The sequence below is a fragment of the Tachypleus tridentatus genome, chromosome 12 (assembly GCF_004210375.1).
Source record: "Tachypleus tridentatus isolate NWPU-2018 chromosome 12, ASM421037v1, whole genome shotgun sequence".
In the NCBI taxonomy this organism is placed as follows: domain Eukaryota; kingdom Metazoa; phylum Arthropoda; class Merostomata; order Xiphosura; family Limulidae; genus Tachypleus; species Tachypleus tridentatus.
This window is the reverse complement of record NC_134836.1, coordinates 92,959,018-92,975,141: the sequence shown is the minus strand read 5'-3', so window position 1 is coordinate 92,975,141 and position 16,124 is coordinate 92,959,018. Positions and strand designations below refer to the sequence as shown.

General features: G+C 32.8%; 1 protein-coding gene across 3 annotated transcripts in view; it reads left to right on the top strand.

Annotated features, from left to right (window-relative positions):
* LOC143234008 (proto-oncogene tyrosine-protein kinase receptor Ret-like) overlaps positions 1-15,847 on the top strand; it is a 47,793-nt gene extending 31,946 nt beyond the window's left edge. For 2 of the 3 annotated variants that reach the window (XM_076470997.1, XM_076470998.1), the window contains exons 15-22: positions 89-330; positions 3,726-3,848; positions 4,752-4,822; positions 6,022-6,062; positions 9,487-9,583; positions 10,362-10,461; positions 13,421-13,520; positions 14,182-15,847. In XM_076470997.1, the coding sequence (XP_076327112.1) occupies positions 89-330; positions 3,726-3,848; positions 4,752-4,822; positions 6,022-6,062; positions 9,487-9,583; positions 10,362-10,461; positions 13,421-13,520; positions 14,182-14,339 (932 nt within the window). In that variant the 3' untranslated portion in view covers positions 14,340-15,847. Of the gene's footprint in view, positions 1-88; positions 331-2,895; positions 3,071-3,725; positions 3,849-4,751; positions 4,823-6,021; positions 6,063-9,486; positions 9,584-10,361; positions 10,462-13,420; positions 13,521-14,181 lie in introns of those variants that run through there. The other variant, XM_076470999.1, reaches the window with a different exon arrangement.
* The last annotated feature ends 277 nt before the right edge of the window (positions 15,848-16,124 follow it).

Here is a 16,124-nt window from a genome sequence, read left to right as displayed (position 1 = left end):
TTAACGTTGGGCTGTTTTTAGCCAATGAAACACTCTCTGTAATAAATAACTGTACTGTTATACTTGTTTATTTTCCCTTTGGGAACAGACGGCCCTTTTTACATCATAGTGGAATATGCTGAACTCGGTTCTCTTCGTTCTTTTCTGCGCAAAAGTCGATCATTAGGGTTCGAATTCGGTGACTCCAGTACGGTACAAGTAGAAAATCCCATGTATTTTCCCGACAGCGGTGACCTCTGTCGTGGTAATGATACCAGGTTAACAAAACGCGACCTTATATCGTTTGCATGGCAGATTACAAAAGGAATGGCCTATTTGAGCGATATGAAGGTTAGTATAAGTTATTATAAAACCAGAATATGTTTGTGTTAAAGAAACAAAAAATTTTATTTCCATCTCCTTAGATCTGATTTGTATTTAAGCATAACTTTGTCACTGTTCGTTGTTAAACCATACGAACTACTAGAACTCTACAGAATGGTTTAACAACGAACAGTGACAAAGTTATGCTTAAATACAAATCAGATCTAAGGATTAGTTTTAGTCTATTTCACTTTTACCAGTGTTTAATTATCAGTGAATATAGCCTTAACACAAATCCTACGAAAGAAGCTTACGTAGAAAAGACGACGTTTCGAAAGGTTTCTGTCTTTCGTCTTCTGGTCAGCTCGACCGGAATATGCAAGATATATATGAGCTGCTTGTCAAAATTAAGTGACAGAAGTCTTTCAAAATTTTGTCCTTTCCACTTGAACTACTTTCTTTTAGATTATTCCTCCGATATTTCTCTAGAAAGGCTGTTTTGAACCATGGAGGTACTACCTATTTTTCCATTATTTGTTCATAATGAATACGTTGTTTAAATCATATATAAAGAAAAATCGACATTAATACTTGTAGCTTCTAGGCAGTTGAGAGGATATGTTGCTTAGCATTTGAATGCCCGCTTCACTTTGGTACGTGAGTAAAACGTTATTTTGTGATTATCCACTATGTATATCATGATTTTGTTATGGTAGGTTATATTATTTATAATTCAATCGCCAAGCAAACAAATGTGCTGATGATAAGCACTTCAGCTATTGTAATGTTGTTATCTGTGAGAAACTTGGAAAACGTCACTTTGTCTAAGTGTAATTAAAAAATAACTAAATAAATGGCATAATTTCATATCATAACGTGACTGTTCAATGGACGAATTTCTTAACGCAAAACTACACTATGGGCTATATGCAATCTGTCCACCGACGGGAATCGATCCTGGATTTATATAATAATCGCAGTCAATAAACATTCTCACCCTTTCAGCAGGGAGGGAGTAATAATGTGACTTTCAATCCCACTATTCATAAGTAAAAGAGTTGGTAGTAAGTGGCGTTGACTAGTTGCCTTCCCTTTAGTCCATCACTGCTGAATTAGGGACGGCTAGTGCAGATTAACCTTCGAGTAGCTTTGCACAAAGTTTAAACAAAAGATATTTGTTTAGTTGTTTTGAAATGAAATTTTCCCATAAATAATTAAAAATATCAACTTACTTATGCAAAGTCACTTTAAATCTGTATTTTTTTTATCGATAAATACAAACTTTGAACTAAGTTATCAAGTTATAAAAATAGTCCTTCATATAGTTAAATTAAGGAAATTGACAAATACGTTTATTAGGTATACATCAGAGAAAGAAATAACACATGAAAAGAACTAGATGAAATTTGAGGAAAGTATATCGGTATTTTCCCGTTAATCAGCCATTCTAAAAAAATTGTAATTTTTTTACAACTGCCAATAGAAGCGTAATTAAAAGACAGCTGTATTAAATAAATAAAGTATATGTTTAATAATACTTAATAATAGTATTTAAAAATGAGACCGTCCCAACTTAAAATATAAATATTGTGTATTATTTAAAAACTTTGGTTTTCCATCTTTAATACAACTGTGTGAAAACTTACAAAAGTTGTCCTAATTTTAACAACTGCCTTTTAGCTTTGTTTCGAAGTAAGATTTATTGGAATCGAAATCGATACATCAATCTGAAAGCATTCACGTATTTCAGAGGAACGATAATAAAACAAAAGGCATCGAGTCTTTGATAAAATGTGTACTAGACTTACAGTACTATTCCCTTCAATGTGATTTTTTTTTAATTTTATACGTAGCAACTTTCCATAAACGTGATTCATGTTCCTCCTTAAGAAACTGGTTAAAATGTTACAAATGATATACCTGTAATAATCTTCTTTTTTAGAGCTCTATCCTTTCGTTCCTCCGTATTCGCAATAATATAGTAAGAAAAAGTGAAGTTTCAAACTTGAAGCACATTTATAAACGTTATCGATAAATATCCTGTTGTATATCGATACCATTAACGCATAATATTAGCTAGCACTAAATGTAGGTAAAATACTTAATATTTCCTTTACGCTAGTTGATATAGTATTACAAGACGTGAAGCATTTCTATAAGTTATTCCGAAATCAGACACGCTTTTAAATCATTAACATGAGCTAGTCACAGCATGTGCACTGTCTTAAATTCCAAAGTAAATACAATGTCAATGAAGACCTCAAATGGTTGTTTAAACCCTTAAACCCTTGTAGACAACACATTAAGAAGTGACACAAAATTGTTGTTTCAAATACCTCCCCTGCGTTTTTTAATTCCCAGTGTAAGTTTACTCGGACGCTTGACTACAGGTTAGTTGTATTGTTTGGTTTGAGCTACACGAGGGCTATCTGCGCTAGCCATCCCTAAATTAGCAGTGTAAGACTAAATGGAAGGCAACTCGTCATCACCACCCACCGCCGATTCTTAGGCTACTCTTTTACCAACGAATAGTGAGATTGACCGTCACATTATAACGCCCCCATGGCTCAATGTATGTGTGTTTTCTTATAGCAAAGCCAATCGGGCTATCTGCTGGGCCCACCGAGGGGAATCGAAACCCTGATATTAGCGTTGTAAATCCGTCGACTTACCGTTGTACTAGCGGGGGGGGGGCACAGCTGAGAAGGCGAACATGTTTGGTGTGACGAGAATTCGAACCTGCGACCCTCAGATTACGAGCCGAGTGCTTTAACCATCTGGCTATACCGGGCCTACGCAGAAAGAAATAAAGGTACCTCAGGTACATTATTTTTTTACTGTTTTTAGCTCGACGCCATGTTATAGACTGTATTTGTTATGTCCCTCGCGGGGAATCGAACACAGGGTTTTAGCGTTGTAAATCCATAAACTTACTTCTTAGCCATTTGTTTTTGTTTGTTGTTTCTTGTTAAGCATAAAGCTACAGATTTTGCTCTATGTGCAGTGACTACCACAGGTATCGAAACTCGATGTTTAACGTCACAAACCTTAAGACCTATCACTGGGGCAACGGTTAGATTTAAGTTTGAGATAAATGTAGCTAGTAAACCAAGTGTCTTCGATGGAATAATATCGTACAATTATCTAATACATAGTTCTGTTTTGTTTGCAAAAATAAAAAATAAAGTTTAAATAATTGCCACAAATAACTGGCAATTGGTGAGCAAACTCTTTATAATTTCTAGCCTTCAAACTGAAGAAAAATAATTTATGGTTTGTAACTCTTTGTTAACCCATCGTTTATGTGTCAGCTATACAAAATTGAACACTGTATGTTATCATGCGATTTAACAACACTTAATAGTTTACAAAGTATGATTATGTATCTATATATCTGTGTGCGCATGTTTTGTTTTTAAAAGTTAATTCACAGAGACTTAGCGACGAGAAACATCCTCCTGGCGGCAGGAAATGTTATCAAGATTTCAGACTTCGGACTTAGTCGTGACGTATACGAGGGCGACTCATACCTAAAGAAGACAAAGGTAAATAATTGTTTATTTGTTTTAATCCTTGAAACATATGATGCTTCAGCACATTGTGCTAATCAACGCTTAACTAGTATGATTAAAAGACGTATAATAAATCGTGTGTGCTTTTTACCCCTTCTTTTAATTTAATTCTGCTATGTATGCAAAATTTTTGTCATAGCGGGAAGAAAACTTACTTTTCGGCCAAGATTATATCGACTTAAAAAATCACAAGAAAAACAAATGAGTCGCGCTAGGTAAATGAATCAAGTAGAGGTTCTTAATCATCTCTAACTAACGATCCACTTGGGTTTCCGAGTAATTTACCATTCTAATACATTAGTGTGAAGCCTAACAGTACTCTTATTTCTTGTGTTTTTGCTTTGTTTATTCATAATTATTTTGCAAGCAAGCTTGACATAAAAAATATTTATCATTTACTGTTTCTTGGCAGTGGCACACCCTGATACATTTTACAGCCTATCAATGGAGCGCGACCTCTAGTTTGGGAACCACTGCTCGGCTAAAGCAAATGTGCGTTTAACCATTAATATTAACCTTTAATACAGAATTTAAACTGTTCAGCTCAGTTGTGATATCCTTCTAATCATCAATTGAACAGGTTTTGCCTTAATTTACACATGACTATATTACTACAAGTAACATTCTTCCAGGCGGATGAAGCAAGTACAGGAACATAAATTGAGATTTTTAATCCATTAGTGTGAATTAGTTTTCCGAATTTACGATAGGTGGGGTGATAGTAGTGATTCTTTTTGTTCATACTTACACCATTAAATCAAATTAACATATTTTGTCATTAATTCAAATTAGCACACATTAAGTTATTATTAATTTAAACTGTCGTGAGGTATGTTATTTATATTTTATAATTAACAGGTTGGTTTTTCAAATTAGGGACGGGTTCCGGTAAAATGGGTGGCTATAGAATCGCTAGAAGACCACGTCTATACTTCGAAAAGTGATGTGTGAGTATCACTAATACTCTTATATCTAATGTATTTACATTTAAACCTGTAGCACATGCTAATTTTAGAAAATATTGATAAAATAAACATTACAGAAACAATACAGAAATTTCTATGCATATATATTTTAGATTTACAATTAGATAATGAAAATAAACACGTTGGTTAATTAAATGTAATATATTTCATATAATCAATGATGTAACTTAAAGATTATAGTTAGATTTTATTTCAAGGTGAATAACGGGAGAAGTGAAAATGAATCTCAATTGATAGCTGAGAAAATTAAAATTAATTGGTTTTCGTTTTCACAGCTATTCTGTGAAAATCTACACTTATATTTGAACAGAACTCGACGATTATTATTTCAAACATTTTAATTATTTAAATTGAAACTTTTCTTGAAATACATTATATTAGGTGTTTTATTATTCCGACAGAAATATAACAGAAACTGTTATAAACGTCTCACTTAATCTGTTTTCCTAGTATACGATATTTTGTATTTCTCCTCGTGATTATCATCTATCTATCTATCGACATATGCGTCTATATCTCGATTTTTCTCTTTCATTAACTGACGCACATTTCATTATTTCTTGCATACATATGTTTGAGTAAGTTATATTAAAACGATTTTGAATATACAAAACAGCAAGTCAAGTGACAATAAAAGTTCCCATAGAGCAGAATGTATCAGAACTATATTAGCTTTACGTGGTTAGTGTGATGCCACCAAGAATTGATCGTTTTTATGCACCTTTTTTGGCTCAAATCACAAATACTGTTGAAATCAGGAATCTAGAATTTACAAGACAGTGACATTTCTTAAACTTAATAACACTGAAAGAAGACAAAGGAATATGAATCAATGTAGGAGACCAGAACCATAAAGAAGAAGACCCGCGGCGTCTCGGAACAGGTGAACACCTACAAATAGAAATGCCAGTGTGAAAAGCATTCCACACGCCCCAGGCAACAATGTAAAACGTAATCAAGAAAAGAACAATGTCTGACTGGAAAAACAAAATACACTTGGTGTAAACAAACTGCTTTCACAACATATTCCTTCAACAACTACATACTTGAACCAGCTAAAGAATGAAAGAAGATCCCAGAATTATCTTAATAAAATGTACTCAACTTCTGTATATATGTCTGTATATATATTATAAAAAAAAATTTATTATTATTTTCAGCTGGTCATTTGGAGTGGTTCTTTGGGAAATCGTTACTTTAGGTATGTTTATTAACTTGTACACATTTTGAATTAATTAATTATAGAAAGGCCAGTTTGTAAAGAACGTTCTAATTTCAAAGTATTTCATATGTTAACCAAAAAACTACCACGATATTGAATAATTTCAATAGCAATAATGATTAATTTTTGTAGCTATGTAGTTGTAATTGGTCATATCGCTAGGAGCGCTGATGTGCAAGTTTATTTTTGTTAAATTATTTTTACTAGAATCTCTTATATTACGAGGATAGTTCCAAAATAATAGATATTATGTAATAAAGGAAAACTTAAAATATAAAATTACAAAAAGAAAGTGGCCGACAAATAGTCATATGTAAAATTTAGCACTATATTTGAAACATTTCAACATAAAATACTTCACAAAGTTACTATTTAGCAAGAACTACTTGGCCTTACTCCCTCTACATTTTGTATTGTTTTTTTTTTACATTTATGTGGGACAGAAATGTCTGAAAAGTACTACAAAACATTAAAACTAACAACGGATATATATTTTACAAGGAAAGTTATTGTATTCTAATAAAATGTTGACGATTTTTTATTCTTAGGTAGCACAAACTGCTAAGCAGTAATAACATAAATATGTACAGAGGCTTACCGTATATACTTTCACCATCTCCATTTACTCAACATGTTGATAATGCGTACAGAAAACATTTTCACTTCTATTATTTATAATTATTAAAGCATTAATTGTTGTCTGTTTTACAACAGTAAAATTCATACAGATGTTAGTTATCTCATTAAAAAATTCACTAATTATAGATTGTTGCTGATTATTGACTTGGCCCAGTATGGCCAGGTGGTTAGGGCGCTTAATTCGTAATCTGAGGATCATGGGTTTGAATCCTCGTTCCACCAAGCATGCTCGCCCTTTCAGCCATGGAGGCATTATAAATGTGACGGGCAATCCCACTATTAGTTGGTAGGGATGACTAACTGCCTTCCATCTGGTCATTCGCTAATAAATTAAGAACTTCTTTGTATATAACCCTCGTGTAGCTATGCGCGAAATTCAAACCATATTCACAAAACCGGTCAATTTTATTAATTTCTGTTTAACATTTTTTCTTTACTCTACAGCTTATTTATTGTCTCTTACTAAACTTTACCAAAATTACTATTATTCTTTTTCATAGTAGTGGCGGGATCAGATCCCGTCACTTTAGGTACTCGTCCTTTCAGTCGTGCGGCATTATAACGTAACAGTAATCCCATTGCTCGTTGGTTAAAAGTGGCATAAGAGTTGAACGTAAGTGATGTTGACTAGCTGCTTTAATTCTAGTTTATCACCATAACAGTTAGAGAATTATAGCACAGATAACCCTCGAATAGCTTTACGCGAAATTTAGTAAACAGAGACACGAGTCTATTTAGTAAATTTCGTGCAAAGCTATTCGTTTTTCTTTAGTCTTTTCCATCGGAGCTTTCCTTTATTTCTTGTTTGCAGGCAGTCATGAATGAAGTGTTTTGTTTGTCCATGATTATGACAAATTCGACATTGCTCTTTGCTGTTTCTAGTAGAATATTTTGTCTTGCCATGCTCTGATTGTATCGCAACTATAAGTAATATTTTTTATGATATGAAACACTGGACTTTTAAACACTAATCACTGTACTTTATATAAGTCTTTCTCGTATTCTGAAGGCGTGTCAAACCCGAGTTTTTCATATGATTACGTATTCTTAAAAGTATGTTCTATTAGCAATGTTCATAGTTTTTAATTCAATAACGAATTGAAATTCCTCGGTATAGTGTTGACCTTACTATTTATCCCGAAAGGAGACCGAAAATCGCCTGCAGGGGTCATCTATTTTACCACTTGTACCAATATACAATTGTTTGTTTTCTGTCTGTCAGTCAGTAGATAGTAAGATGACGGTTAATTTCACAAATTGCATTGTCGTGAACTCAATAACAAATACACATGTCATGGATAACGAGAAGTGTTTTGCCGTCTGCAGGCTACACTACAGAACGACATATAAACTTCAAAAACAAGATAAACAAATATTTGTTACTGTGAATTTTGGTCTAATTTACTCTTAAAACATAAAAGTTTCGGGGAACCTGTGGAAGTACAACTAATATTTAGTCATCTTGAATGACGTACTTCAGAGCTCTTTAGCCAGACAAATAAGCACACAATTCAACATCTCTCAGCAAGATGCGACAGAGCTTCTTTTTATGAGTCGTTCCAAAAAAGAACAAGAAAGAGCAGCTTGTTAGGACTTGTATTTATTCTGCTTTTTGTTTCTGTGGTAAACTGACCAAGGTTGCTAACAGTTATTCAGTTTGAAGGAGATGAAATATTAGACCTGCTATGCTAGATATTTCCTTCTGCAATACACTGATTGCTATTAACTGAAAACGTAGATATGTTTTTATGAATCATGTAGCTCCAAAGCTTGTGCTATAGGATGTTGCTAAACAGTGAACATTACTTTGAACGTTGAAGTATTCTATGTAATTCACCGTATGGCACAGTTATAACAATGACATCGATGAATGATAATAAGATGATTTGATTATTAGACTGTTTATCTCTGTATTGACTTGCATGTTTTAGGTTAAACATTTAGCCAACGAAGTTAACACACAATTTGTTTGTTTTTTTCATAAATGCATCCAAGACTTTCGACGGAACATTAAACTTGCAAGTTCGGATTCTTTTGAATTTCGCGCAAAGCTACACTAGGACCATCTGTACTAACCATTTCTGATATAGCAGTGAAAGACTAGTCATCACCACCCACCGCTAACTCTTGGGCTACTTTTTTTACCAAAGGATAGCGGGACTGACAATCATTAATAAAAGGGCGAGCATATTTGGTGGTACAGGGATTCGAACCCGCGACCTTCAGGTTGCAAGTGAAGTGTCTTAACTGCCTGGACTTGCAGAAGCCTCCAAGTAAAGAGTTACTTGTAGTTAAGTGTGAAGTTACACAATGTGCTATCTAAGCTGTGATATCCATGGGTATATACAACTGATAGAAGAAGTTAAAAAAGTTATACGTTAATAATAAATTAGAACCAAGTTCTATGAAATAGATAATAGGTATTTGTTTGGTGTTTATAGCTATAAAGAGCCAAATACAGATTTTAACATACATAGACTAACTCATTAGTTAGCATTCTTCCAAATTTATTTTTATTTTCAAACTTTTCCATACCATGGTTTTGCTATTATCTTAAAAAGTTTATTTTATTATGACCACTATTTTACCCGTACGACACGATACGGTTTCCTCTACAGTCGTATTTAAAAATACAGTAGTTTACATGTTATTTAATAACAATGAGATTCTAAACAATATATGTTCAAATTATCTTGGTCTAGATTAGCATTTATGTTTAACTTCATACCTCCTCATGAATGTACCATAACATGTTTGTCTTTAGGAGCAAGTCCTTACCCTGGTGTAGAAGTAGAACGGTTGTACAACCTCCTTAAGTCTGGTTACAGAATGGAAAAACCAAAATCCTGTTCAGATCGGCTGTAAGTAGCAGTTTTTTCCTGGTTATTCACCTTGAGAAGTAAAATACTAAAGGACAGAATTCGTTATTTAAACTTTTTATAGTAGCATATCTTATATTTGCCTCTCACTGAATATAAACATATAGACAGTATTGGTTCCTGTACACAACTAGTAAATATAAATGTACAGACACTACTGGTTTCTGTATACAACTAGTAAATATAAATGTACAGACACTACTGGTTCCTGTGTACGAGTTGTAACTAAGATCCTATAAAACACTCTTCTTAAATTAGTCTTTAAGCAGTTAATTTTTCAGAACATAAAGTCTTAAAAATAGTGTTTCCCTTTTTAGAACATTACATTCTATTATTTAATGTCCGAAATAAAAAGGAAAATGTCAATTAAAATAATTTCTGTATATTATTAATCTGTCGGCTGATTCTCGTGTGTGTATCATTTGAAAATGTTGTATAAAACAGTGATCTAATTTACTGGTGAAAAATCTTTGTAAAATCAAGTACAAGTTGCTCGGGACCTTAACATAAGTCTGCTTAATATCAGTATATTATATATTTATCAATAAATTATATAATTAAAAATATTGTATTTAACCACTCGCAAAATAATTCCTTGCTTATATTTTCTGAGTAAAGGGTACCCCTTTTTCGCATTAACATTTGATAAAAATCCGCGATTCAGGAACTGTTATGAAGAAATCATTTGTTAAATACTAAATATTCATATCACATATTCCCTTAACGTCTTTCCTTTAAAGATTGCATTTATAATACATAGGTATGACATCATGAAAATGTGTTGGAGAGAGAATCCATACGATCGACCATCTTTCAAGGACCTTGTTCGTAAATTCGACATTATGTTACAAGAAACTGCGGTTAGTGCTTTCTTTGTTTCTGTGGTAGAGAAGCGGGACCTCAACTTTAGAAACACATTGCTATTTTTGTTTTATTTTACAGACATTTCTATTAAAAATTTTGCTTTCACTTGTAAGCCTTAATACTCTCTATATTAGTCTCGTGAATTGGTAAAAGCATATAAATAATAATGACTTTCAAACATTTTTTTCAGAAATTGGTGACTATCGAGCTTTGATTAGTCAGTTTATCGTACACATTGTACGTCTGTGTTATCCATTTCATTGTAATTCTCGCTTATAATTTTAGTAGTTTATTTTTTCCGTAGCATGGCGCACAGATGGAAAACATTCACGCGCTCTGTTTTATATATCATTTATATGTCGTGAAATCTAACTTACACTTCGTCTTGATTATTACTTCTTTTTAAAACAAACAGTGTAGTAAAAAAATTGTAACTTTATGGATGCAGGTATTAGCTTACGAAAGATATCGAACGGTTCTTCCACACCAGCAGAGAACCACGTCTCTCTTAGTTGCTTCTTTGTAGTTAACCGTAAAGGGTATTTATTTATGTTCTTCTCATCACGGATATCGTGACACGGTTTCTGGAGTTGTAAGTTTCTAGATATGCTGCTGTGGCACTAGATGGCTCGCTTTTAGAAATTTTCACTTCACTATAAAAGAGCCTGTTTCTAATTCTTTTCTCGTTGCGCAGCTCGAAGGAAACTGACCAATCACAATAACCTAGACTATAATAATTAAGGTGGTGATTAGGTAGCACTTAACAACAACAACGAAATAATGACAATAATGTTGCACTTTAAAATGCATTAAAAACATGAATCACAAAAAGAATCCAAGAAGGAATTTGCACAGAAACACAACCGAAATTTTAGTAAGTTGTACACATAACCATAAAATTATTCTATTTTTAATTTTTTTTTGAAAATATTAGTTCGACTATAGGTTAATACTGTAGCGGAAGTCAGAGCTCTTGTTATTAAAACTTACGTGCTCACTCCAGTGGCACAGATAAAGTAAGAAGGCTTATAATACTAAAACTTTAATGTCAATACCTGTCGTGGTAGGCACTACATAGATAGCCCACTGTATAGCTTTGAACTTAAATACAAACATATAAACAAACACAGTCAAAACCCCCGTCACACTAAACATGCTCGCCCTTTCAGCCATGGAGTCCTTAAAAATGTTACGGTCAATTCCACTAGTTTTTGGTAAAAGAGTAGTCAAAGAGTTGGCGGTGGGTGGTGATGACTAGCTGCCTTCCCTCTAGTCTTACACTGCTAAATTAGGGACGGCTAGCACAAATAGTCTTCGAGTAGCTTTGTGCGAAATTCCAAAAACAAACAAACAATCCTTTCTTTTTTATTTCAAATTTCGAAAAAATAAACCCAGTGGCACAGCGATGTCTGCCAACTTATACGGCTATAAAGCGGGTTTCAATACCCGTGGTGGTTTCAATGGCTAGGTGGTTGAGGCACGCGACTCGTAATCCCAGGGTCGCGGGTTCGAAACCCCATTACACCAAACATGCTCCCCCTTTCAGCCGTTATAATGTGACAGTCAATCCCACTATTTGTTAGTAAAAGAGTAGCCCAAGAGTTGGCGGTGGATGATGATGACTAGCTGCCTTCCCTCTAGTCTTACACTGCTAAATTAGGGACAGCTAGCGCAGATAACCCTAGTGTAGCTTTGCGCGAAATTCAAATTCATTACAAACCAATCATAAACTATAAGCGTGTTACAAAAATTAAAGAAAAATCTGAATACTACGATTTTACATTTATATAAAAGATGAAAATTTTTGCATATGACAATTTACTTTCTTAATAGTAAGAAAGATACTGACTACAAAATTTAGTAAACGTGATTCTGCTATTAGAAAAACTCGTCTAATACGTAATGTGTGCGTTGATTGCATTTTATTGTCTTTAACGTTAATTTTGTAATATTTTTTAAATACGATTCAATAAACAAACGTTTTTTCATGTACGAAACTATCTCAGTTTTTACGTGCGTTTTGTCACATAAAAGACACTAAAGGCATTTATAATTTGTCTTTGATATAATTGAATGACATACAAAGGGTTGTTTTGTCAAATAAAATATTTCGCTTTTATTTTTTTCAATATAATTCAGTAAAATAAATGTTTTTATGAACTTGTCAACACTACATTAAAGTGTTCTGTTTTGAACATGTGGTTTTGTTACACACGAGCTAGAAGAGACATTCATTGCTTGACGAATTATTTGCCAGCGATGTCTCGAATGATATGTCAAGCGTTTGTTTTGTCAAATAAAATATTTCTGTTTCTTCAAAAGAAAGACAGAAACACGAAGATGCAGCTATTGAAGAAAATAAATCACTATGTTGTTTACTCGCAATTCAGTAATTTTCCTTTTTTTTATTTTAAAACGGTATATCAACATAAATGAATAAGGTACAGTTCACCGGTTTGTTACGCCCCCATTCTTAACGATGCATAATATTCAAAAGCGTTGTGGAGCCAAACAGTATTTAGGCTCAGTAGTAATTAAAATTATAAGTCAAGCATTTGTGACTGAGAATGTGGAAGGTTAACTGAACAATGAATGAAAATTGTATGGTACGAGCTGAAAACTTTGTTAAAAAACAATGACAATCTACAATTAAGTAAAATGTCTGATAAACATTTAATGGTTGCCTTTAGATAGGTAAAAAGTGTGTTCTAAATCTAATTGTATCTCTCAATTTAAGTAAAATGTGTTTAAAATGTAACGATTTCTCTCAATTAGGGAAATTCATTTATTAAAAAATTTATTGGTCTCTCTCAGTTTAAGTAAAACGTGGTAAAAATGTAACGGTCACCATTAATTATGTACAACCTTTGTTAAAATGTAATAGTCGTGTATTATTCCCGACTATATGCATTAGTTTCATTCAGTATAGATAATATTTTATATTTTGCTCTTTAGGAATACTTGGACCTCAGTCCTATACAGAATAATGATGGTCCATTTCGGACAGGTGATGAAAACTTCCTACGTAGGGTGATATCTGGTGCAGATAAATCAGGTAACGTTAATTCTAAGGTCACATTGTTGTTGCAAAACAAAGGAGTTAAGAGTAAATAATTTAACCTTAAATGAAGTACATATATAAATGGTGCTTTATGATTTATTAATGTCAAATAAATTATTTCGATTAGTTCTATCATTCACGAAAATTTTTCACATTACAAAAATGAAATTTAGTTGTTTTACCTCCCAAGTTCATAATATCAGCTTTCATTACGTGAGCAATGAAAGAACTGACGTCCTGTAAATAAAAGTTTGTGACTGTAAATAAGCCTATGAGAATTCAAGTCAGCTAAAAGTACGGTAAATAAAATTACAGATCAAATATTTTGAGTTAAAAGAATGGTTAACTAAAAGTAAAAACAGAATGCCACCGTACGTAGATAATCAGAGTAGTTGATCACTGTTTGGTCCTTGTATATGGTACATTGGTATTTTGTTATTTTCAATTTTCAGTTTTGTACGTGTCATTCCTGTATAGCATATATTATTAAAATATCGTTGGATATTTTCAGTTTTTCATGTGTTATTCTCGTATAAGACATATCGTTAGAAACAGTTTGGGAATTTTTTATTTTCAATTTTGCATACATTTTTCTTGGATAAGATGTACGTTTTAAATATTATCGTATGCTTTCACTGATGTTTTTGATATTCAGATGAAATGTCGATATACTGCAATAATATGAACCAATCAGATACAACTGAAGAACTGATTTGTCCAGCTCCTAGCCAAGATTCCGACTGCATACAACTAATATCTGAAAATCGCAAGGAAAGTATTCCTGCAGATATTCTATCTGATACAACAGTATAAACATGCAGTTTCATTGTTGTTAGGTTACTATGCTGGTATCCATAGTGAATGTTGCGTCTAAAGGACAAATAAAGGTAAATGAAATGTTTCATTTTCAGTTGAGAGGGAGAATCGTAATTTCATGGATGGGAAAAAAAATATTTATATATGTCTAATGGTGAGTTCATTAGACTGGAAACGAAATGTTAATATATAATAAATTTCTTGTTTTAAATATGTTATGGAAAAACCCAGTATGCGATCATAGAGTCTTGTGGGATATCGCATAAACTCTAGAATTAAAACTAAATTTTCTCGCTGTATTTTTGGACAGCATTTACGCTTCAGTAAAACTCTTGCTTATCGATTGGTTTCATAAAGCTTTTGTTGATGTTTGTCAAAATGTATTAATACAGTTAGACCATTTCAAAAATTAAGAACTTTAACCACCCTATCAGATTCATTACGGGAAAATACAGTTAAATTGAATCAATTGGCTACAAAAATAAATGTTTTGGTTAATAGAGATTCACTATGCTTACAAAGTCCAGAAGAAAAAAGATTGCAAGTGAATTAATAAATTGGATTTCAGAAAAATCCTATAACCAATTGTCTTTTTAAAGACAGGTCTTCTTTCGTGGGGGTGGGGTGTGTGTGTGTTGTATTTATAAAATAGTTTAGACACATTTAAACGTAAATTAATGTTTAACAATATTACTTCAAGCGTCTGATAGTGTACATAATGGAGCCAAGTACGTGGATACTTATAGAAATAATAAATATTTAAGATCTTAAATCGAAGGAAATGAAACTGCACTGAGACAAATAACAGACTGTTGCTTTGGTCACTGTTAAATCCGTGTATTTATTGGCTAAAATACAAGAAATGTACGTGATATCTGTATTGTTATAAAACAATGGACAAAAACAACGTGGTATAACCACACAGAGATCTGACGCAAAGTAATTCACTCTACCTTTAGTTCTGATTTCGTAACAGTTACCAGGTTTTAACGTTTCGTCACAAACCAGAGAAGAACTTGTTCAGCAACGTGTGAAATGAATCAGAGATATCTCCGCAGTAAAATCAAAATATTGTGTTTTACTTTTCTTCCTTTAACTTTTACAAATAAAACGAAGCTTTTGAATTACGATATATTGAGAGTTGAACTCCTACATCCACTTTTTATGCTATATGTGTAGTATATTTGTGTCGAACTTAAAACGTCAATGAATCGCTTAAAGTAGATTTAATACCTTTATACACACACAAAGGCTATCTTCAAAAAAATAAAATATCACTTGTATATCTCGCAAGAATTTTGTGCTTATTAAACCAATCATTCATATGATAGTATTTAGAAGAAGGTTAATTATTGATAATTATTTAAATAAAAACCGATATTTAATGTTATAAAATCCTTGTTATTATCCTTGTATATATGACAGATCGAATTTGTACAGATTACTGGAAGCTATATTTATGTACATATATAGTGAAGCCATGTGAATAAATACTATGTCAGAAAGTATTCTGTGTATTTCGATGAATTTCACTCTTCGTACTCCATTATGTAGAATTAACTGTACTCGCTGTCGAACTCTTATTTTTCACTATCCATTATTATAATGTGACGGTCAATCCCACTATTCGTTGGTGAAAGAGTAGCCCAAAAGTCAGCGGTGAGTGATGATGACTAGTTGTCTTCCCTCTAGTCTTACAGTGATAAATTATGGACGGTTAACGCAGATAGCCCTCGTGTAGCTTTGCGCGAAATTCGAAAACAGAACATCTTTTAACATCAT